Source organism: Gobio gobio (assembly GCF_949357685.1).
Source record: "Gobio gobio genome assembly, chromosome: 16".
Classification (NCBI taxonomy): domain Eukaryota; kingdom Metazoa; phylum Chordata; class Actinopteri; order Cypriniformes; family Gobionidae; genus Gobio; species Gobio gobio.
Genome location: NC_137109.1, coordinates 2,099,204 through 2,124,484, shown reverse-complemented (window position 1 = coordinate 2,124,484; position 25,281 = coordinate 2,099,204). Strand labels below are relative to the sequence as shown.

At 39.1% G+C, this 25,281-nt stretch overlaps 1 protein-coding gene across 2 annotated transcripts in view; it reads left to right on the top strand.

Moving 5' to 3' along the window:
• The first annotated feature begins 14,307 nt into the window (after positions 1 to 14,307).
• The window catches only part of LOC307139808 (uncharacterized protein), a 59,459-nt gene continuing 48,485 nt past the window's right edge, over positions 14,308 to 25,281 (top strand). The window contains exons 1-4 of one of the 2 annotated variants that reach the window (XM_079838912.1): positions 14,308 to 14,362; positions 18,160 to 19,144; positions 19,994 to 20,133; positions 21,010 to 21,114. In XM_079838912.1, the coding sequence (XP_079695038.1) occupies positions 20,075 to 20,133; positions 21,010 to 21,114 (164 nt within the window). In that variant the 5' untranslated portion in view covers positions 14,308 to 14,362; positions 18,160 to 19,144; positions 19,994 to 20,074. The remainder of the gene's footprint in view (positions 14,363 to 18,159; positions 19,145 to 19,993; positions 20,134 to 21,009; positions 21,115 to 25,281) is intronic. The other variant, XM_079838911.1, reaches the window with a different exon arrangement.

The window sequence follows — 25,281 nt, the reverse complement described above, 5'->3', positions numbered from 1 at the left end:
CATAGACTTCCATTCAAAGAGATCAAAGGGATATCTTTTGATAGAAGTGTCATAGAAATATGAGGGTGGGTTTATTTGACTCAGGGCATCAACAGCCAATCACAAATCACCTTCAACAGTTCCTAGCCACGCCCTAGCAACCATTGTCGAGCACCCTAGCAACCCAAATCCACAGAGGGATATCTTCACATCTGAATGTCATAGAGGCATGGGGGGTTGGTTTTTATCATTCATACTGGCAAGCAGCTTTCGGAGTTTCATCATTGGATGCTGCCAAGCCACTCCATAGCAACCAAACAGAGTAGCCTAGCAACCGTTTAGCAAGACCTACATCTCTGCATCAGAACATCATAGAGAAATAGCGGTTGGGTCTTTTGAGTAATGCTAGCAAACAGCACTTCCAACATGCTACACATGCTAGCAGTAATTAGCTACATGCTAATAGTGATTAGTAGTAACCATCTGAGACAACTACCAACTGACTAGCAACAGCATAACAACCACCCAGAATACCTTAGCAATCGCCTAGCAACTACCCAGAATACACTAGCAACTGCCTAGCAATGCCCTAGCAACCATCCAGAATACCCTAGCAACCGCCTAGCAACCACCCAGAATACCTTAGCAACCACCTAGCAACCACCCAGAATACCTTAGCAACCGCATAGCAACGCCCTAGCAACCACCCACAATACCTTAGCAACGACCCATAATACCGTAGCAACCACCTAGCAACGCCCTAGCAACCCCTAGCAACTACCCAAAATGCCCTAGTAACCACCCAGAATACCGTAGCAACCACATAGCAACCACCCAGAATACCCTAGCAACAGTCTAGCAATGTCCAAGCAACCACCTAGCAACCCCTAGCAACTACCCAGAATGCCCTAGCAACCACCCAGAATAACTTAGCAACCACCTAGCATACCCTAGCAACCACCTAGCAACGCCCTAGCAACCACCTAGCAACCCCTAGCAACTACCCAGAATGCCCTATCAACCACCCAGAATACCTTAGCAATAACCTAGCAACGCCCTAGCAACCACCCAGAAAACCTTAGTAACTGCCTAGCAACCACCCATAATACCTTAGCAACCACCTAGCGATGCCCTAGCAACCCCTTGGCAACTACACAGAATACCCTAGCAACCACCCAGAATACCTTAGCAACCACCTAGCAACCACCCAGAATACCCTAGCAACCGCCTAGCAACGCCCTAGCAACCACCCACAATACCTTAGCAACCACCCATAATACCTTAGAAACCACTTAGCAACCCCTAGCAACTACCCAGAATTCCCTAGCAACCACCCAGAATACCTTAGCAACCACCTAGCAACCACCCAGAATACCCTAGAAACCGCCTAGCAACGCCCTAGCAACCACCCAGAATACCTTAGCAACCACCTAGCAATGCCCTAGCAACCACCTAGCAACTACCCAGAATACCCTAGTAACCACCCAGAATACCGTAGCAACCACCTAGCAACCACCCAGAATACCCTAGCAACCGCCTAGCAACGCCCAAGCAACCACCTAGCAACCCCTAGCAACTACCCAGAATTCCCTAGCAACCACCCAGAATACCTTAGCAACCACCTAGCAGACCCTAGCAACCACCTAGCAACGCCCTAGCAACCACCTAGCAACCCCTAGCAACTACCCAGAATGCCCTATCAACCACCCAGAATACCTTAGCAACCAACTAGCAACGCCCTAGCAACCACCCATAACACCTTAGTAACTGCCTAGCAACGCCCTAGCAACCACCTAGCAACCCCTAGCAACTACCCAGAATGCCCTAGCAACCACCCAGAATACCTTAGCAACCACCTAGCAACCGCCCAGAATAACCTAGCAACCGCCTAGCAACGCCCTAGCAACCACCCACAATACCTTAGCAACCACCCATAATACCTTAGTAACCACCTAGCAACGCCTTAGCAACTATCTAGCAACCCCTAGCAACTACCCAGAATGCCCTAGCAAGTACCCAGAATACCTTAGCAACCACCTAGCCACCACCCAGAATACCCTAGCAACCGCCTAACAGTGCCCTAGCAACCACCTACAATACCTTAGCAACCACCCATAATACCTTAGCAACCACCTAGCAATGCCCTAGCAACCACATAATGCCCTGGAATACCTTAGCAACCGCCTAGCAACCACCCAGAATACCCTAGCAATGCCCTAGCAACCACCCACAATACCTTAGCAACCACCCAGAATACCTTAGCAACCACCTAGCAATGCCCTATCAACCACCCAGAATACCCTAGCAACTGCCTAGCAACGCCCTAGCAATTATCCAGAACACCCTTACAACCACCCAGAACACCTTAGCAACCGCCTAGTAACTACACAGAATATCCTAGCAACTGCCTAGCAACGCCCTAGCAACCACCCAGAATTCCTTAGCAACCACCTAGCAACACCCTAGCAACCACTAGAATGCTCTAGCAACACCCTAGCAACCACCTAGAATACCTTAGCAACCGCCTAGCAACCACCCAGAATACCCTAGCAATGCCCTAGCAACCACCCACAATACCTTAGCAACCAACCAGAATACCTTAGCAACCGCCTAGCAATTCCCTAGCAACCACCCAGAATACCCTAGGAACTGCCTAGCAATGCCTTAGCAACCACCTAGAACACCTTAACAACCACCTAGCAACGCCATAGCAACCACCTAGAATACCTTAGCAACCGCCTAGCAATGCCCAAGCAACCACACAGAATACCCTAGCAACCACCTAGCAACACCCTAGCAACCACCCATGAAGCCCGTGTTTTTTGTTGTTGTTTTTTCCCCCTCCCCATTACACACTGTTGCAGCCATTAAAATAGTTCAGTTTTGTTTTTAATGTCAAAGTAGTTATATTTCGTTTCGTTTCTTTATTAAGTTAATTTAGAAAATGTTTGAAGCCTTTTTTTTGTTTGTTAAATTAAAGTTTTTGTTTTTTAAAGTGACGACCAAGCGGCCGACAGTGAGTTAACCCGTTTGATCAATTTATCCTCTCAGGACATTCTGGAAGAGGCAAACGAAGACAAGCTTGTGTTAAAATCATGAATTGAGCAAAAGCACATGTCACTAGATCAGCTTAACTACCGCATTACAAGCTTTGACTGAACGTGTAACTGCGACTTCCCAAACATCTGTAAAACAATGGCATATCGACTCCAGATTATGCAGAGCTACAGTTTCATGTGTGGGTCTTTGTTAAGTCACAACACAGAAATTGGTCCAGGATACACAACATTTCTAGCCAACCTCGAAGGCTATAAAGACATCCAGTGGAGATCCTCTTCTCTCCATCTGTTCCTCTTGCAGCAACACACCTGGAGTCTTCTTCCACTATCAGTATAAATAAATACTGATACAAAAAACACAAGAGATGACATTTATTTATTATGACTGATTTGAGGAGCTCAACAGGGGCCGATGCACACAGAGACCCGTCCCAAACGGCCCCTAAACACTCGACCCTGAAGAAAACAGCAGCCCAGCCTCAAACATCTTCCTGACACTTTCTGCTTCCCGTAGTGACGCTCGCGCTGTGTTTGCTCACTTTATCACAGCTCAAGTGAAATAAATGCAATGTTTGTCAAATACACAGATGTTTCAGAGACATGTTCATCCAATACTTTATGTACAGCTTAATACAGCGTCTGATTATACAAGAGTAAAGTTCAACATAAGCCTATACTCTTTAAATATCATGAAGTGGCCTCTACGCTTTTATCTTATTTTGATAAACATGACACAATATAACATCACGACTACATAAAAAGAGCTTTTACTGATATATTTCATAATAGTTCTCCTTGTGTCCCTCCATCATCCCCAGGAAACTCATTTTATGTGATCGCACACAATATTTAAAATATATATTAACAATAAATTAGTTACATAAGTGAATTACTAGAAACATTGAGTGGTTATATTTTTATTATACTTCAGGTGCGTTCATGCCATGCTGGAATTACCGTAATTACAGGATTAAACCGTGTATAAATCATTCATGTCCTCGTCCACATCTGTTTTCTGATCAGTTTTCCACACTTCTGCTCAGCTCATATCTGATCTCTTCTCTGGACAGCCACTGACTATCAGGCTCTATTTAAAGGCGCGTACACCAATGATACAGGGACACACACTCATGGAAAAGTTGGACATATTTTTAGAAAAAAATTGTGATCTCCAGGCCATGAAAAATCATGAAAATAAATAAATTACAAACTTAAAAAAAACATGTGACTATTCCAGTAAAATATGTAATAGTTTTGCTCAGTTATGCTCAGCTCTAAAATATTTGATCATACTCTTTGTTGTATAGTTTCCTACTAGTGGAAGTCATAAGTTACACACACCTTGCAGAATATCAATAATTAAAAATAGAGATAATAAATGACATGTTTTTATTCAGCACTGCAACAGAAATGCTTCATTATAACAGATGTTTACATAAAGTCCACAAGATTTGATTATATCTGCATTTACACAAATGAAGCCGTTACTTTACAAGCTCTTAATAGATTCTCAGTGCTGTGTGTCTTTACCTGGAGGATCCACGGCTGTGTTTATGAAGTCCATGTTTGTCCTGAGTTTGTCCTGTCCACAGTTCTTCAGAAAAATCCTGCAGGTCCTGCACAGTCTTGGGTTTTCCAGCATCTTCTGCACATTTGAACCCTTTCCAGCAGAGACTGTGAGATGTTGAGATCCGTCTTTACACACTGAAGACAAAATGAGGAACTCATTCACAACTATTACAGAAGGTGAACACATTCACTGAAGCTCATGAAGGGAAAAATCAGGCGGTGTAAACATTTGCACAGGATAATTGGGGTAAATTGTTCTTATTTTGTCTTCTGGGAAATACTTTAGACATGGCGTATGAATCATAAATCGATGTGTGAATGATTAAAATAATGATGAAATGCGCTGCAAACTCTGTCCAGTTGGTGGCGGTGATGCACCAAAGCTGGTGAGAGAGAGTGGGGTAAGATGAGCCAGTGGGTAAGTGGACCCACCCCTTTTATCTTGGCAACTGTACACTTTTATTTTCATGTGACCAAGGCCGGACTTACCATTGGGCTTGACTGGGCTGAAGCCCATGGGCCCCGCCCAATAGGGGGCCCCGCCCTTTTACGTTTGATTTTTTCAATAATATGTCAGTCATTTAATTTTTAATTTGAAGTTTGTTGATTGGTCTGGTATTGTTACCTGGCCCTGCACTGCAATGAAAATTTTAATTTAATTAGCTAAATTAAATGTCAGTCATCTTGAGGTTTCCTGATTGGTTATTGGTAGTTACGTAGTGCCTCGATTACTGCCGTTGAAAAAACCTGTCTGCATTAGACAGTGATGTAATGGCGGACAAACGGTATCAGAGTGGCGCGTTTAAAAGAAAATTAAAGAATGAAAGACAGCAACGCAAAAAGGAAGTTCTCAGTAAAATGAAAAGGATTACTGGATTTTTTACACCCATGACACCACAACTTGATGTGCAAGCGGAGAATCCAGAGGACAACATTCCGAACCCGCTGGAAGAAACGGTTGGAGACGATTTGAATTCACGAGCAGGGCAGCCCATCAATGAATCATCATCTCTTCAGTCAGAAACAGCGACCGAACAATGTCCAACTACAGATTCTTTATCCACTGATCCTGCTCGCTGGGGTAAAATTGATGAAAACGTGCGTGCTTATTGGGCGCGAAAAGGTCCGGAATCCGTTCAAAATAAGGATGCTAATGTCATGGCTTCTGAACGCCACTACAAACATCAGAAGAGACTGTTTTCTAAAACTCATTTCAAACGCAAGCATTTGAATGGTGAGTACTTGCCCAGAGAATGGTTGCTCTACTCACCATCCACTGGTTGTGTATTTTGTTTTGCTTGCCGCCTTTTTGGCGAGGGTGCCGGTCAATCCCTTTTTGAGTCCGGCTATAATGACTGGAAACATGCTACCAGACGCATTGCCGAGCACGAGAATAGTGACAGTCATAGAAAGGCTATGTTTAATTACATAAACAGAGCAGCAGCTGATGGAGTTATAGATTCTCAACTTAAAAAGCAGTTCGAGTCGCAATGTAATTATTGGAGTGAAGTTTTGCAAAGAGTGGTTGCAGTTGTAAAATTTCTGTCAGAGCGGGGTTTGGCTTTCCGAGGCTCCAGTGAAATATTTGGTCGATCTGACAATGGGAATTACATTGGAATCCTGGAACTGATCAGTGAATTCGACCCATTCTTGAAATCACACATACAGATATATGGCAATGCTGGGGTAGGAACCCCCTCATATCTCTCATCAAAAACATGCGACGAATTTATCGAGCTAATGAGCAATAGAGAGCTTTCTGAAATCATTGCTGAAGTGAAAGTGACAAAGTACTTTTCCATTTGCGTTGATTCAACTCCCGACATGACGCACATTGATCAGCTTACATTTATCATAAGGTATGTTTCACCAGAGGGCCTCGTAGAAGAGCGATTCTTAAAATTTCTCCCTATATCTAGCCACACAGGGAAGGCACTCTGTGATGCAGTGCTCACAGTTTTACATGAGATGGACATAGATATTAGTAACTGCCGTGGACAGTGCTATGATAATGCCGCAAACATGTCAGGAGTGTACAACGGGCTGCAAGCTCACATCAAAGACATTAATCCACTAGTAGAGTGGGTGCCGTGCGCCGCGCACACGCTTAATCTGGCTGGAGTTAATAGCGTCAACTGCTGCACAGAGACCGCCGATTTTTTTAACTTCATTCAGACTTTGTTCAACTTCTGCTCAAAATCCACAGCTAGATGGAAGGTGGTAACTGCAGGTTTGCAGCCTAATGAAAACCACCGCATTGAGACACTAGAATCTCTCTCTGACACCAGGTGGGCTGCGCATGCACAGGCCACCAAGGCACTGTGCAGAAATTATGCCAATATTCAAGAGTCACTGATGAACATTGCAGAAGACAGCAAACAGAACCCGACAACACAAAATGATGCTTGGTCACTGCATAAAAAAATGAACAGACTTGAGACTGCTTTTCTTTGCACTATGTGGAATTATGTTCTCCAACGCTTTCATGAGACAAGTGTTGCACTTCAAGCTGTGGATCTGGACCTGTGCAATGCTGTTGATTTGGTGAGGTCACTGCAGGAATATATTGTTGGTTTGAGAGATGAATTTGATTTGTTTGAAGACCAAGCAAAAGCGATGTCTCCCACCGTTTCAGCAACATACAAACAAGACACACAAAGACAAAGAAAACGCAAGACTCACGTGGGTGAGTCTGCAACACCTGAGGTTCACTTATCAGGAAGAGAACGGTTCTCATCTGGTGTGTTTCTAGTTGTGATGGATAGGCTGCTGGCTGAACTTGATCGCCGTTTTCAGTCCTATAATGACCTCAACAGCACTTTTGGTTTCCTGAACAACATATCTACCCTCTCTGCAGAACATCTTCATCAAAAAGCAGCAGATCTACAGAAGAGATACCACACTGACCTGGAAAATGAATTTTGCGAAGAAATCATCCAGTTCAAAGAATTAATCTGCCATGATGAGCCATCATCTGCTAGGGAACTTCTTTTGTGCATTAAAAAAAGAAAACTACAGACCATCTTCCCAAAAGTGGATGTTGCTTTCAGACTTTACCTGACATTACCAGTCACAAATGCAAGTGGGGAGCGCAGTTTCTCCAAACTGAAACTAGTAAAAAATAGACTAAGATCCACAATTGTACAGCAGAAATTAAACCATCTCACTCTGATGTCAATTGAGAGCGACCTTCTACGTAAAGTGGATTTTACTGATTTGATCAAAGACTTTGCTGCAAAGAAATCCAGAAGATGCCACTTCTAAATAGTACTATGTTAATATCTTTAAAATTAGATGACATGCGTTAAGTCATAACCTGATTACCTTTCTCTCTCTTTCTCTACCTTGCCTGTTGTTGTTTTAAATGATCAGCCTCTGGATTCTGTTGTTGATGTCATGCTTTCTTAAGATATGATAGTGTACTATTTTTATTTTATTTTATTGACTGTACATTTCTAATTTGTGTGCATAGTTTAGTTTTTCACTACAACACTTACGTGCTGCACACACACACAATTTATCTTGCACTTTGTTCAATTAATTATTTTGCTATATTCTTGCAATTGAAGGCACTTCCTATATTATAATTGCTATCTTATATTAGCCTACCACTAAATTTGAACTAAGTTAGGCATGTTCTATGAAGTTCTATTTATGTATTTTTGCTAGAGTACTAAATTACATCTAATGATCTTTAAAATGCCATGGTAATGAGAAAATACTTATTTAATTTTGTTATATATTATACTCTAAGATTGTAATTTATGTGATGTAGTAGACATACTGTAGGTCAAAGTCAGCCTAACACTGCCTATATGTATATGGAGATGTATATAATCTATACAATATGTCAGCACTTACCAAGAACAGTTTTGTTAAATATTTATACACTCATAGACAGGCACGTGCAGAGGGGGGGGGGCTTTGGGTGCTCGAGCCCCTGCCCTTTTTCAAAATGAATCAAAAGTGCCCCTCTCAGACCAATATCATTAATAATATCGTGGTCAATAAAACTAAATAAATGTGATTATTATAACATGACAATGTATACAATAGTAACGAACGGCTCAAAAGTCGGACAATTTCTGTTGAGGCGTTGCCATAACGCGTTGATATGGGTTGCGTGCGTTTTGATTGACAGCTGATTTCCACTGTTCGGAAATGGCTCTCGAGCCAAATATGGTCCTTTCAGAGAGTGTGTGGCCTCGCGGGAAAAAAGTAAGCCAATGTTTTTTTTTCATCCATAATCAGAGCTAGTGTGTTGATTTAATTACAAATCTATATATTAGCTATATATTTTAAAGTATTACACAATTCACCAATGCCCGTTTGTCATGTATAGGCTATACAACAACCAATCGTGATCTGCCAAAGCAAGTTCAAAGTCCATTGGGCGATGTGAAGTGGTAATTTTCTGTTCTTATTCATAAATCGGTTGAAAAATACATGGACAGACGAACTAACGTTTGTGGAACGATTTCCTGCGGTTTGTCTCATTGTATAAATTGCATCACTGACAAAATGGATTTTAACAGACAACAAACAAATCCCTGCACAAAACCACAGCAGCAAACGTCGCATTAATGGTAAGTAGTGTTAAATTCACTTTTACTTATGTATATTGATACACCGTTTACTATTTCATGAAACTATCAAAGTTAACAAAACCCAAGTGCCACCGGCTCCTACAGGCCTATTAAGCGAAGTGTAGGCCGGCGAAATGGTTACATGAAAGGACTGATTACCATTTTTGAATATTATGTAGCATTATGAAAGAAGTCTCTTATGTTCATCAAGCCTGCATTTATTTGATAAAAAACAGCAATATTGCGTAATATATAAAAATAATGGTTTTCTATTTTAAAATAATTTAAAATATAATTTATTCCTGTGATCACAGCTGGATTTCCAGCATCATTACTCCACTCTTCAGTGTCACATGATCATTCAGAAATCATTCTAATATGAGGATTTAATGTCAATGATGGAAACTGTGATACTCTTTTCAAGATTCTTTGATTAATAAAAAGTTAAAAAGAACACAATGTAATAATATTTCACAATATAAGGCTACTGTTTTTTCTGTATTTTTGATTAAATAAATGCAGGCTTGATGAGCATAAGGATATATATACATATACATACACATATATATATATATATATATATATATATATATATATATATATATATATATATATATATATATATATATATATATATATATATATATATATATATATGTGTGTGTGTATTAGATTAGATTCAACTTTATTGTCATTACACAAGTACAGGTACAAGGCAACGAAATGCAGTAAGAGGCTGGTTCGCCCGAACAGGGTATATATATATATATATATATATTTATATATTGCCCCTTTTTTACATTTGAGCCCCTGCCCCTGACGAACTCTCTGCACGGCCCTGCTCATAGATTTAGCTATATGTAATACAAATGATTTGTTATGATTGCAACCTTAAAAGGTATTTGTTTTTCAATATGGTTTCCAGGTAAATAAGTGTATTATTCTCATTCTGACCAAGACATTTGTGCATTGCAATAAACACATGATCACTTTGAACTTTTTTAATTATTATTTATATATTGGAAAAAACTTTTTCAAGCTTCAATCAGTGGTCATATAAATAAATTAGCAAGTGTTTTTTTATTTTTTACACATGTAACACTGTATACTGTACCAGTCACCTTTTGAAATTCGCGTGCACTTCAAATAACGATTGGATCGATTATATTGTTACGCCACCAGATGGCGACAAATTACTTTTAAAAAACATTTGTCAATGAATCGTTCATTCAGGAGATTCGTTCAAAGATGCTGATTAATCTATGAAACAATTGTATTTGATTGAGGAATTGAATCATTCATTCAAACCCAAGTTTTTTTAAATAAATAATTCAGATTAATTAAACATTTTTATAGACTTCAGCAATTAACATAAATTATGTTTTGTTTAGATGTTTGTTCAGAATCATGATCTCTATTTTTATTCTCAGTTTATCCAGAATTGTGTTGCTCTAATACATAGCTTGTGTATCATTTTGTTCTATTTAAAGTAATGTTTAGAAGGTAGGGCCCGAAAGTGACTCAAGCCCAGGGGCCCCCACCACCCTAAGTCCTGCCCTGCATGTGACCATATATTTTGGACCCACCCATCATTTCTGCCAGACTGTGAAAATGAGAAGCACACAGGAGGAGTGGAAGGCACACATTTACTTTAGAAACTGAACTTTTCTCATAACAGATGTAACGACTGTTGCATCAAAGCAAATGTGTCCAGGTCTAAAGTATTTATGACCCATATTGGTGATTTAGCAATGTATAAAACCCTGCAAATCATTTAGCTAAATATTAGCCTGAATTGGTAAGATGGCTAGTTTTATCCAAAATGGCAGCTATGGGGCAAAGTGAGCCAAATGCTGTGGGGTAAATTGAGCCAGCGTTTTAACTTACCCCACCATAAGGCACTGTAGTTGAGTTAAATCTCTGAAGTATAAACTGGTATAATTTCAATGTAATGTTACACAACTGGTTTAGTTTATAATTTTCTCCTTAAAGGGGTCATAGAATGCCATTTTTGTACAAGTTAATATGATTCTTTAGTGTCTAAATGAAAAGTTTGTAATATACTTTAATTAAAAATTGTCATTAGTATTGTAAGAAAACACTCATTTTACCTGGTCAAAACCAGCTCTGTTTTCAGCAAGCCATTTCAGTGTATGTGACTTTAAATGATAATTAGCTTTGCTCACCCCGCCCCCTCTGCTCTGTGGGGCTTTGGTTCGACCCGACACAACACCACAACACACGTGGAGTGTTGCCTTGACAACAGTTGAGGATATATTTTCGAGAAATAATGGCAATGGGAGTCTATTAGCAAAACCTGCTTTATACTGACGCTCGTTTATAAAGCAGTCTGCTGAGAAATGATTCGCGCAAACATTGACGTTGATCGGGGGGAATATTCCCTTCTAAAACAAAACTCAGCAGCCACTGGGTCTTCAGCGGTTCGGATTTAGGAACATCAAAATGACTGCGGTGTTCGTTATTACACCCAACAACACAACACCACCATCGCTTGGACGCCATTCTGCTGCAGAGTATCAACAATGGCGGACTGATGACCGCTCGCTCAGGGCGGGTCTGTGTTGAAACGCTGCTGTCAATCAACAATCGTAGGAGGGGCGTTCACCGTGTAACGTCACACGGTCAGACGGCTCGATTTGAGACAGGAAAACATATAAGGAGATTAAAAAAAAACACTGGATGTATTTTTATCATTATAGGATGGTTGTGTACAGGCACTGCCAACACACATTTCCGTATAATCAACTTGTAAAAGTGCATGTACCATTATATGACACCTTTAAAAAAAAAAAAAATTTGAGTTTATTTGATAGGAACGATGAACAAGTCCAGCAAATCCTTCTCTGATAAGAACCAGAAGATGCTCAATCATACACATCTTTCCACCTGTAGTCCATAATGGCCTAACATGTTCAACATTACAGAAAAACTGGCATTTATTTATTCAATTCAATTCAATTCAAATGTATTTGTATAGCGCTTTTCACAATACACATTGTTTCAAAGCAGCTTCACAGAAAGTGCATTTCATAAATGTACATTGAAAAATGTTAGAAAGAGAATGTTAAAGAAAAATGTTAGGATAAGTTAATCAATCATGTATTATTTTAGGCCATAACAACGCTGGCGTTGAGTCGTCTCTTCACAGGCGTCGAGTCGTCTCTTCACAGGCGTCGAGTCGTCTCATCACAGGGGCATCTGAAGTCTCCATGAGAGGCTGGATACAAACTGGAGCTGACGAACTAGTTACCTCGGGACTAGTATCCCGAGATAACAACAGAAAAGCAGATGGGAAATAATTAGCATAGCTGCTGTTCAGAATATTAATGCTGTTGGTCCGATTTAACTGTAGTATAAAACGTATTTATAATGTGAATGCTTGGCTAAAGAGATGCGTCTTTACTCTAGTTTTAAACTGGGACAGCGAGTCTGAACCTCGAACAATATCAGGAAGACTATTCCAGAGTTTAGAAGCTAAATGTGAAAATGCCCTCCCTCCTTTAGTGGACTTAGATATCCTAGGAATGACCAGAACCCTCGAGTTTAGTGATCTTAAAGAGCGCGATGGATTGTAGGGCGATAGAAGATCCGTTAAATACACTGGAGCTAAACCATTTAGGGCTTTATAGGTCAGTAGCAATACTTTGTAATTGATACGGAACTTAATAGGTAACCAGTGTAGAGATGATAAAATTGGTGTTATATGATCATATTTTCTTGACCTAGTAAGACTAAGAACTCTAGCAGCTGCGTTTTGGACTAACTGTAGCTTGTTTATTGATGATGCAGGACAACCAGCTAATAAAGCATTTATTCATTCTAATTCAGTTTTTATTGAATTTAATTTCACTCAAACTCTGTTTAGTTTGTTTTTGGGACGATTACAACTTTGGCGTTCAACATATTGTTTCAGAAATGCAAACAATTAACGATATTGAAATTTAAAATTCATTTGGTTTTATGTTGTTTAGCTTTAAGAAAGGAAATGTGATTATTGAAGTTTTAAAAGAGGTAAATTATCTTTACAATCTCACATGGGTTTGATTCAGATTCAATTAGATGGTCCGTTTACACCAAGATGGTGCAACTTACACACTGACTCGGTCAACTTACCCCTAACCTGGGGTAAATTGAGCCACATGAACACTTTTTTTATAAGAAGCCATATTTTTAGAACCCTTTGTCATAGTTGTATTCTGATCATTTAAAATGATAGCAAACATCCTGAAATTACTTTAGATACTTTCATTACTTCTGCCTTATTTTCTCTTATCTTGAGGACCACATAATTAAAAAACTCATCTTACCCCATTCTCCCCTAAACCTAGAACAACAACACCACAGGTGTAACCTCGTTTATATAATGTTTCAGATCTTCCTGCTCTCGCTGTTAAACATTAATACCACTGACTGGATTAATACCAAACACTATTTGATTAATGATTGAATCGTATCTCATGACAAACAACAGTCCTAAAGTCTCAGTCTCAAAGATAAAGTGTTTGACAGTTCTTGTCTGTACTTGTGGACTTGTGAAATGTTATTTCTTATTGTATAGCTTCTTATACCTTTTACTTATGCTTTTATAATGGCTATTGATCATTAAAACTGACATTTAACAAAAAGAGACTGGGTTGTGTTTTATGTGAATTTTATTCCAGTGAAAATCATATAAATGCACATTTATTGCCTGAACCACATATTAATGTTTAATATTTTAAAAATGTAAATGAAAAGAGGCAGGGTTGTGTTATATTTAGTTTTGTTATTTGTGTGGCTATTAATATGTTTAAATGAAAATGAAAAGAAGCAGAGTTGTGTTTTATAAGATATATATTTTTATTGTAGACTAAAATATCCATACAGAGATAACCGGAGTAGCCTGAGCTCGAGCTGAATGACACTATCAGATACTTGTGTTCTTGTGGACTTGTGAAATGTTATTTCTTATTGTATAGCTTCTTATACCTTTTACTTATTCTTTTATAATGGCTATTGATATTTGCTGAGCTCCATTTGCAGAATCACCGGCTGAGCTCCTCCCGCCCTCGGGAGTTTGATCTCCGGAGTCCAAAGTTCAAGTACTTGTTATTGAGAAACAGCCCTGGATTCTGTTCCTGTAGGACAAGACCGTCTGAACTACTGCAAGTAAGCTTTAATACTTACACGATTACACTCTTTTGGGGGGAATATTCGGATCGTATCATATATGAGTTAGTGTGATAATGATTAGGTTATGACACAATGACTTAAACATGTTGCAAAAGTAGTCTATAACAAACGATCAAGAAGTAACCAGGAATTACAAAACCATTTTGTAGTAATTAATAATGCCTTTTTCTAAAAAGGTTTATTTCCAGTTTTAGGATCATTTTGTGATTAATGTGGAATTTAAAGTTTTCTTTGGACAATCCGTTTAGTGGTTTACTTCTATGGCCGTAGCACCGAGGCCCGGCGTATAAAGGTTCAGTTTGTGAAATAAATGTCTAATTATTAACTCTATTTTAGTGCCGCATTGATATTGCACAGCACAAGATCTGAGATGACCAATCAAATCAAAGTAGGCGGGCTTTATGTTCACAGAAGCTGACCGTGAATTCCAGTTAACGGTCATAAAGCGCGGGATAAGATAAAAGGAGATAAACTAAACATTCAAATTTGACATCTGTTTTATATTATAAATGTTAAATTACTGTCAAAAATAATCAGTGATGCAAACTAATAAACTTTAGTTGATTTTGTAGAATTTGGTCCCCTTTTTGAATTGAAAATACATTAGGCCTATTATAATTTACATGATTTATGTAGTGTAATAATTAGTAACTGTCAATGTGAGGTGAGGTGAAAGAAACATTAACGAATACATTTTCATCATATAAGGCATAAGATTAATGATGTGCAATGTGCACATACTGTGAATTAATTTATTAATCTGAGTTTCCTAGCTTTCCTCATAGCCTTCAGTAAATGAACTTGTCTAAGAAACGGATTTATAATAGAAACATATAAATATCAGTTGACCCATCATAGGTATGGAAGCTATATCATATTTATTGAAATATTAAAAAGAGTGTAGGAAATGGCAAATGTTAATTATATAATGTAATTTTAATTTTAATTTTGCACGTATGTCAATGCGTCGTATCCGCCTTACCCTCGATATCCAGGTTTTACTGCGGTAGAAATCATGGAAACACTAAAGATGCTTTAATATATGATGTGTTTTATTAGACAGGTGAGCAACTGTTTGGGTCATTAATGGACAGAAATGTGAATTCATCAGATAAAGTGACCTGTATGAGGAGTAATTCAGAACTTGTGATAGAGAGAATTAAATAAAATGAATTTAAGTGATCAAACGTGACTGTAATAAAGTTCAAGTTCAGGGAAGAAGGAGGAGGGAACCAGCAAACATTAAACATAACTTTAATCGTAATAAACACAAACAACTAAAGGAAAGGAGCGTCAGCGGCGACTGTGGCATATAAACATAATACAAACAGCAGCGTAAAATGTCCAGGCCTGGTCCTCTCTCGCCCTTCACTGTCATCAGTCCAGATTTAAAACATCATCATCATCATCATCATCATCATCATCATCATCATCATCATCATCTTCATCATCATCATCATCATCATCCTTCTGAAAACAGATCAAATAATGTCCACAACCAAACCAGTGGCCTAATAAACCGCTCTTTAACCGTGTGTCTGTGACACTGAATGACACTCAATGATGATCATTGATACAAACGGATGATCTATTTTGATACTCAACAAACATTCATTCAATATTATTTATAGGTCATAAAGGTTCATAAACATGCATGTTCTTAATGGGGATTTAATTAAGGCCACTTTTGACTACTTGACATTTAAACAAAATAAATGTTTAACTTTTAAAACATATATCACATGTCCTGGAATAAAGATGTGATGATGGCCTTGATTGGCCTTTGATACTGAAAGTTGGTATAATGTGTGATGGAGTGGACATTTGATGTTGTTTGACATTTTATTTTGAGCATCAGTGAATGTTTGCAGCTTTTCATCATCCAGGTGACAAAATGCTCATATATGCTCCAGAAATTGAATCTGTGCGACCTCAAAATATATTTGGGAGCATTTGTGTAGGCAGTAATGTAAAAAAAAAATTGTTTTAAAGGTCCCATGGCATAACATTTTCATTTTATGAGGTTTTTCAACATTAATATGAGTTCCCCTAGCCTGAATATTGACCCCAAGTGGATAGAAATTTTGATCGGTGTAAAACCGAGTTCTGGCTGTCTTTCTCTGCCTTTGAGAAAATGACAGGCCAGACGAGCCAATCCTGAAGTCTCCTGGTTTGACGTCCAAGCAGGAACGGTTTCCTCCCTTTCCTCCGCCCAGAGAATCTGGCACACCCATGCAAACGCGAGAGATCATTACTTGTGAACGAGTGAACGCTGGCAGTTTCTCAGTGTTTTGATGTACAAATGAAAACAGAAGTCTTTTTTCAGTTCCTTCTGATCTGTGATCATTGATTTCTTATGTGTAGCTAATTATTTATTATCCGTGCACACACTGCGGCTTCTCTCTCTCCCGACAGAACAGTGTTTTCGTGTTTTCTATCTTGTGAGTCAGTGTTTTTGTATGTCCTCGTCGCGTCCATCTGTTCTAAAATGTGCATACAGTCTTTTCTGCTCAACACCGGCAGAGCCACATCTTTAGAGATAAACCTCACACACGCCGAAGCTCAGCCTTCAACATCCCCGACCCCCAGTACTGCCTCTGGCCCACAGCGGAGGAGCCAAACACGGCCAGAGATTAAGCAGAAGGAGGGTAAGCGTGAGCGTATCCGGCTAGGCTAGCCAGCTTTCCCCACAATAAACTGGATTACATTCGATTACTGCTGTTGTGTCTTTGTTTGCGCTGTGTAACGTTACTCAATGCGCGTCACTGGCGCTATTCATATGATTGGAACATATCTAGAAATAATGCTATACTCAACACTTACTAACTCGTTCATCTCGCTGTAATGGTACATTGCATGTGTTACAAAGTTGGTAGAATAATGATGAAGACGGACTCGGCTTGACTGGGACTCGTGTTTATTCAGAACTCTCAGATACAAACACAATAAACTCGCGCTGACAGACAGCGCTCTCATAACTCAGTAAGTTACTATAAATAACTTTGTTAGCAATCGCTCCGTCTCCGTGATGTCCGGTTCGCGAACTAATCATTCTTTTGAATCGGTTCTTTTTAGTGAACCGAACCAGTTCACCAAATCGGACTGAATCGTTCTAAACGGTTCGCGTCTCGAGTCAGCGCTGATCCATAATTTACTAAAGTTACTAACTTTCTGACATGAGTGACAGCCCCTCCGACTAGAAATAAACTAATAACCTGAAGTATATGCTGTAACTACAACAGTTCACCCTGAACTGAGACATGCTGAGAGAACTGATGAGAAGTGAACTCAGGTCCATCCGTCTCTGGCAGACTCGTGCCTGCTCGTGCCTCGTTAAACCACGCCCCCTCCGCTCATTTAAAATGCAAAGATGTCAGCCAATCACAACAGTGGGCGGTTTTACTGAAGTCTCACAGCAGACACGCCTCTTGAAGCAGGGCATTCAGCCACAGGGCAAACAGCAGTATAGAAAAAAGGCCTTTTATTTCTAAATTATGACATTTTATGATGTAAAAATCATACTAACAATATAAGTACACCTCAGGAAACATTATAAAATAATAGAAAAATGCCATGCCAATGGGACCTTTAACATAATGGACAGTGGACACCACAACAAAGCAACATAAAGATCCTCATATTTTAACCATAATTCTGATCTAGAGTTTGTGAACTAAATTCACTTTGAAGACATAAAAAAAATAATATACACTCACCTAAAGGATTATTAGGAACACATACTAATACTGTGTTTGACCCCCTTTCGCCTTCAGAACTGCCTTAATTCTACGTGGCATTGATTCAACAAGCTGCTGAAAGCATTGTTTAGAAATGTTGGCCCATATTGATAGGAGAGCATCTTGCAGTTGATGGAGATTTGTGGGATGCACATCCAGGGCACGAAGCTCCCGTTCCACCACATCCCAAAGATGCTCTATTGGGTTGAGATCTGGAGACTGTGGGGGCCATTTTAGTCCAGTGAACTCATTGTCATGTTCAAGAAACCAATTTGAAATGATTGGAGCTTTGTGACGGTGCATTATCCTGCTGGAAGTAGCCATCAGAGGATGGGGACATGGTGCTCATAAAGGGATGGACATGGTCAGAAACAATGCTCAGGTAGGCCGTGGCATTTAAACGATGCCCAGTTGGCACTAAGGAGCCTAAAGTGTGCCAAGAAAACATCCCCCACACCATTACACCACCACCACCAGCCTGCACAGTGGTAACAAGGCATGATGGTGTCACGGATTCTACTGACGAGGCAAGTTGTTGGACCCAAGTGCAGCTTTTAATCAAAATATCAAAACAAAACAAAGACATGGCAATACTAGAAACAAAAGACGTGGCTAAGCATAACTCTCATCTACACAGCAGGTAACAACATCAATAACAGACGAAGACACATGGCAAACATGAGGGCTTAAATACACTGAGACTAATGACAAGACAAGTGACACCTGTGAACCGTGATTAAACAATGAACCAATGACAGGACAAGACACCAGATCACATGAGGGCATGGGAATCACATGACAATGAAACATGACAAAATCAGGAAGTGAATGACAAGACTGTGAACATGACACTCAAACACAACATGAACATGATAAACTTAAAACATGAACAAGGAACAATGAACATGAACCGTCACCAAAACACCCGGTGACAGATGGATCCATGTTCTCATTCTGTTTACGCCAAATTCTGCCTCTACCATCTGAATGTCTCAACAGAAATCGAGACTCATCAGACCAGGTAACATTTTTCCAGTCTTCAACTGTCCAATTTTGGTGAGCTGGTGCAAATTGTCGCCTCTTTTTCCTATTTGTAGTGGAGATGAGTGGTACCCGGTGGGGTCTTCTGCTGTTGTAGCCCATCCGCCTCAAGGTTGTGTGTGTTGTGGCTTCACAAATGCTTTGCTGCAGACCTCGGTTGTAACGAGTGGTTATTTCAGTCAAAGTTGCTCTTCTATCAGCTTGAATCAGTCGGCCCATGACCTCTGACCTCTAGCATCTACAAGGCATTTTCTCCACAGGACTGCCGCATACTGGATGCTCTTCCCTTTTCACACCATTCTTTGTAAACCCTAGAAATGGTTGTGTGTGAAAATCCCAGTAACTGAGCAGATTGTGAAATACTCAGACAGGCCCGTCTGGCACCAACAACCATGCCACGGTCAAAATTGCTTAAATCACCTTTCTTTCCCATTCCGACATTCAGTTTGGAGTTCAGGAGATTGTCTTGACCAGGACCACACCCCTAAATGCATTGAAGACACTGCCATGTGATTGGTTGATTAGATAATTGCATTAATGAGAAATTGAACAGGTGTTCCTAATAATCCTTTAGGTGAGTGTATTAATAACACAGTTGTATATATTTTATATGTTGCTGCTTCTCACTAAAACCAAAGTCTAATTGGTTCACTTTGAAAATTCACTTTGAAGACACAAATAAAAATATATTAATATTGAACATAGTTGTAGTATATTTTCTTTGTCTTATTGTTTAGCTGAACATTGGTCATTAGTTGTTATTTTTCCTCCTCATTTCTCCCTCTGAACGCTCATGATATAAATCTCACTGACTCATTGTCATGTCCAGGTCATGCTGAGCATCTGATGGTCTTCAGCCACACAAAGATCCCAGCGCTGAGCTGTTTTCAGTGGCAGTTTCTCTGCAGTAATGTCAGAGGAGCGAGGAAAGGACGCTCTCTCTAAGATGAGTCTCTCAGAGGAACAGAGGTAAGACTGCCACTGTTTTCACTCAATCATTTTAAACACTACTGGAGCTTCAGGTTTGTCCTGTAAAGAGCAAAGCCTGACCAACAACCAGTGTTTCTCTCACCATTGCCGTGTCAAATGCTCTGCAAAACAATTGAGAACTTCCTATAAATGTTTTAGATTGTCGCAGGTTAAAATGGCTTGAAACTGGTTTCATATTTAGTTTACAGGAACACATGCACCATATATGTAAAGTCCTGTACAAACCCAGATTAAAGTGGATTGCATTACGGTTTAAAGGTGCACATTAGTGGATAGTAAATGTGAATAATGTGGAAACTTTAATAAGAACAAGTCAAATATACATGTCAAACAGGGCTTTATAGACAATATCACAGTTAATATATGACTAATGTACAGAGCTTCTACCATGACTGGAGATGTTGATAACATCACACTTGATGCACACTAGGAATTACTGAAAATTAACATTGAAAACAAAAACCTAGAAAAGATGAACAATAAACACCTGAAATCGTCACTCTTAAATCAGTGGATATTTGTAAAAGTTGATTTTAAAAGTTTATTAAAATGTAAAAGGTTTTCTTCTATTTCTCAGCCTCTCATTTACTGCACACCATTCAGTTATATATAGATATAGATACTAGATGAGATTTCAGTTTTAGTATTTTACATACATTAGTCTGTACGTTAGTCATCTGGTTACTGCGGTCAACAGTGTTTGTTTACTCCACAGATTTAATTTGTTTTAATTTGATCAGTTATTCAGGTCTCAGATCAGGAATTAATTAGTGTTAAACTGGGCTTAATTAAACATGAAACCTGAAGTATCTCCTGTAGTGACGTGTTTTATCTTTCTGCTCTGTGTGTCATTAGTGTAAGATCAGGCTCACATGTGTCCAGCTCTGTGTCTGTGAAGAGTGACGGGTCAAAAGGTGAACCACCAAACTTCAGTGAGAGAAAACCATCAACTAAAAAAAGGTATTTCATTATAGTTTTTTTAATACCCATTTAATTTTGGTGTGCCATCGGCTACTGAAAGGTCTTTAACCCTTAATCGTCCAGCTGACCCCACTGGACTTTTCCTCCATTTTTAAAAAGTGTTCCCTTCATCTCAGGGCCTGATGGGGTTTTGGTTTCCTTGCCACTGTTGCCTCTGGCTTGGCGTGCTCAGATGGGGACACTACATTTTTTAACTAAGCATCTAAATAATAAACTAAATTAACCATTTAAACTAAATTACTGATCGAATTATTGATCTAAAGCCCACACTGTCACTGTATGATAATTGAAATTAACTGATGACATCAGCATTTTTTCCAGAATGGCTATACAGCTGAATAAAATTATGCTGCATTATTTTCCTGTTTAACACTGTAAAGCTGCTTTGAAACAATCTACATTGTTAAAAGCGCTGTATAAATAAAGTTGACTTGACTTGACATGAGACTCTGTGACTTTTCCTACATAATCTATCTAAACATGCACAAAAAATCTGGGCTTGATTTGGTTGTTCTAAAGGTGTGTAAAAAATTTTTTACCGTTTAAGTCCCTCGGGGTCAGATTGACCCCACATTGAAAATGAATGGGAAAGTTTAAAAAATACATTTTTTTCACGTTTTTGTCAAATTTTTTTTACTAAATCCAGTATAAATCTGAAAATTTCCACATTTATATCAAGGTCTGGTCCTAGAGCATAAACACAAAGTAGAACTAACTTTCTATCTCATACACAGACTGCAACAGAGAGTATTTTTATTGAAATTGGCAAATAAAATCAACAAAACTGGCATAAATCTGAAAGATTTTCATACATAAATGAAGTACTAATGCTAGAGCACAAATGCAATATGGAACAAGCATGTTCACTCACACACACACACACACACACACACACACACACACACACACACACACACAAACACAAACACAGGTGTCTAGAGCATTTTCTTTGGATTTTGGTAATGAATGGGAAAATTTAAAAAATGCTTTTTTTTTCACATTGTTTGTAAAAAAAAATCAACTAAATCCAGTATAAATCTGAAAATGTCTACATTTATATCAAGATCTGGTCCTAGAGCATAAAGTCAAGTCAAGTCAAGTCAACTTTATTTATATAGCGCTTTTAACATTGTAGATTGTTTCAAAGCAGCTTTACAGTGTTAAACAGGAAAATAATGGAGCATAATTTTAATCAGCTGTATAGCCATTCTGGAAACATTTCAAGTATCATACAGTGACAGTGTGGGCGTTAGATCAATAATTCGATCAGTAATTTAGTTTAAATGGTTAATTTAGTTTAAATTTTTCAACTAAACATCGAAATCAATCTAAATAATAATGTCCCCAACTGAGCACGCCAAGCCAGAGGCAACAGTGGCAAGGAAACCAAAACCCCATTAGGTGACCTAATGGAGAAAAATAAACCTTGGGAGAAACCAGGCTCAGTCGGGGTGCCAGTTCTCCTCTGGCCAATTAACAAACAGCGTATTATTATTATTATTATTCTGGCAGCTTTACAGCTCGGAGGTCATAATAGATCAGAATATTCGAGGGACCGGGGGCAACATGCTGGAGACGGGTTTATTGAGGATGATGTTGATTAAATAATTATTAAAGTGCAATATTCGAATGATCGGAGGCAACACGCTGGAGACGGGTTTATTGAGGATGACATATCGATTTAAGTATTATTTAATTGTAATATTCGAACAATCTGAGTCAACACGCCGGAGACGGGTTTATTGAGATGCCGTGTCGATGTGGCAGTTGCTGGGGGAGTCTAATCACGGTCTCTGCAGACACTTCGGGGGCCTGTGTTGGTCTTCTCTGGGCGCAGGTCCACCATCTGAACTGGATACGGCCTGGATCCGGCTGACTGCAGTAAACCTCGGGATAAAACAGAGAGACTATCATTAGCGTAGATGCCATTCTTCTGATGATGTCACGAATACATCAGGTGTTATGGGAAGTGTTCCCGGTTCCGGCTGACCTAGTTAATGCAGCCTAACAATCATTTCATTGAAAAAGTGATTTTATGTGTATGCCACAGTAAAGAGATATGTTTTTAGTCTAGATTTAAACTGACAGAGTGTGTCTGCTTCCCGAACAATGTTAGGAAGACTGTTCCAGAGTTTAGGTGCTAAATAGGAAAAGGATCGACCGCCTGCAGTTCATTTGGATATTCTCGGTATGATCAACTGGCCAGAGTTTTGAGACCGCAGTAGACGTGATGGAGTATAATATGTTAAGAGCTCGCTCAAGTATTGGGGAGCTAAACCATTTAGTGCTTTGTAAGTAATAAGTAAGATTTTAAAATGTATGCGATGTTTAATAGGCAGCCAGTGCAGTGTTGACAGAACTGGGCTAATATGGTCATACTTCCTGGTTCTAGTAAGAACTCGAGCTGCTGCGTTTTGGACCAGCTGGAGTTTATTTATTAAGCGAGCAGGGCAACCACCCAGTAGAGCATTACAATAATCTAACCTTGAGGTCATGAACGCATGAACTAACTGTTCAGCATTTTGCATTGAGAGCATGTGCCATAATTTAGATATATTTTTAAGATGGTAGAAAGCAGTTTTACAGATGCTAGAAACGTGGCTTTCAAACTAAAGATTGGTATCAAAGAGCACACCCAGGTTCCTCACTGACGACGAGGACTTGACAGAATAGCCATCAAGTGTTAGACAGTATTCTAGGTTACTACTTGTGGAGCTTTTTTGTCCAATAATTAAAAATTCAGTTTTTTCTGAATTGAGTTGCAAGAAATTACCGGTCATCCAATGTTTTATATCAGCTATGCATTCCGTTAATCTTGTGAATTGGTAAGTTTCTTCAGGGCGTGAAGAAATATAGAGCTGAGTATCGTCAGCATAACAATGAAAACTAACGCCATGCTTCCTAATGATATCTCCCAGTGGTAGCATGTACAGGGTGAAGAGTAGCGGTCCTAGCACTGAGCCTTGTGGTACTCCATACTGAACTTGGGATCGGTGTGACATATCTTCATTTACTACTACAAACTGATAACGGTCGCATAGGTATGATTTAAACCATGATAATGCAATTCCACTAATACCTACATCATTTTTGAGTCTATTCAAAAGAATGTTGTGGTCGATAGTATCAAATGCAGCGCTAAGATCGAGTAACACTAATAGAGAGATACAGTCACGATCGGATGATAAGAGTAAATCATTTGTAACTCTGATGAGAGCAGTCTCAGTACTATGATACGGTCTAAATCCTGACTGGAAATCCTCACAGATACCATTTCTTTCTAAAAAGGAACATAATTGTGAAGACACTGCCTTTTCAAGTATTTTTGACAGAAACGGTAGATTTGAGATTGGTCTATAATTGACTAAATCTGTAGGATCAAGTTGCGTTTTTTTAATAAGTGGTTTAATAATAGCCAACTTAAAAGTTTTCGGTACATATCCTAATGACAAAGATGAATTAATGATATTAAGAAGAGGATCTATGACCTCTGGTAGCATCTCTTTTAATAGCCTAGTTGGTATAGGGTCGAGCATACATGTTGTTGATTTAGATGATTTAATGAGTTTAGCCAATTCTTCTTCTCCTATAGCAGTGAATGAGTGTAATTTTTCCTCAGTGACACTACAATGCTCTGTCTGATGTGCTACTGTAGTAGACGGCTGCATGGTTAAAATTTTTTTCCTAATATTATCAATCTTACATGTGAAGAAGTTCATAAAGTCATTACTGCTGTGCTGTTTACAATCATCAGAAGTTGAAGCTTTATTTTTGGTTAATTTAGCCACTGTATCGAATAAATACCTTGGGTTGTGTTTGTTTTCTTCCAAGAGAGTTGAGAAATAAGCAGATCTAGCAGTTTTTACGGCCTTTCTGTATGTGATCATGTGCTCTTTCCACGAATTACGAAATACCTCTAATTTTGTTTTCTTCCAGCTGCGCTCCATTTTTCTGGCTGCTGTTTTAAGGGCCCGGGTGTGCTCGTTGTACCACGGCGTCGGACTATTTTCTTTAATCTTCTTTAAGCGCAGAGGAGCAACTGTGTCTAAAGTACTGGAAAAGAGAGAGTCAATAGTTTCTGTTGCAACATCGAGTCCTCCTATACTATCTGGGATGCTGAGCAGATGATACTGATGAGGAAGAGTA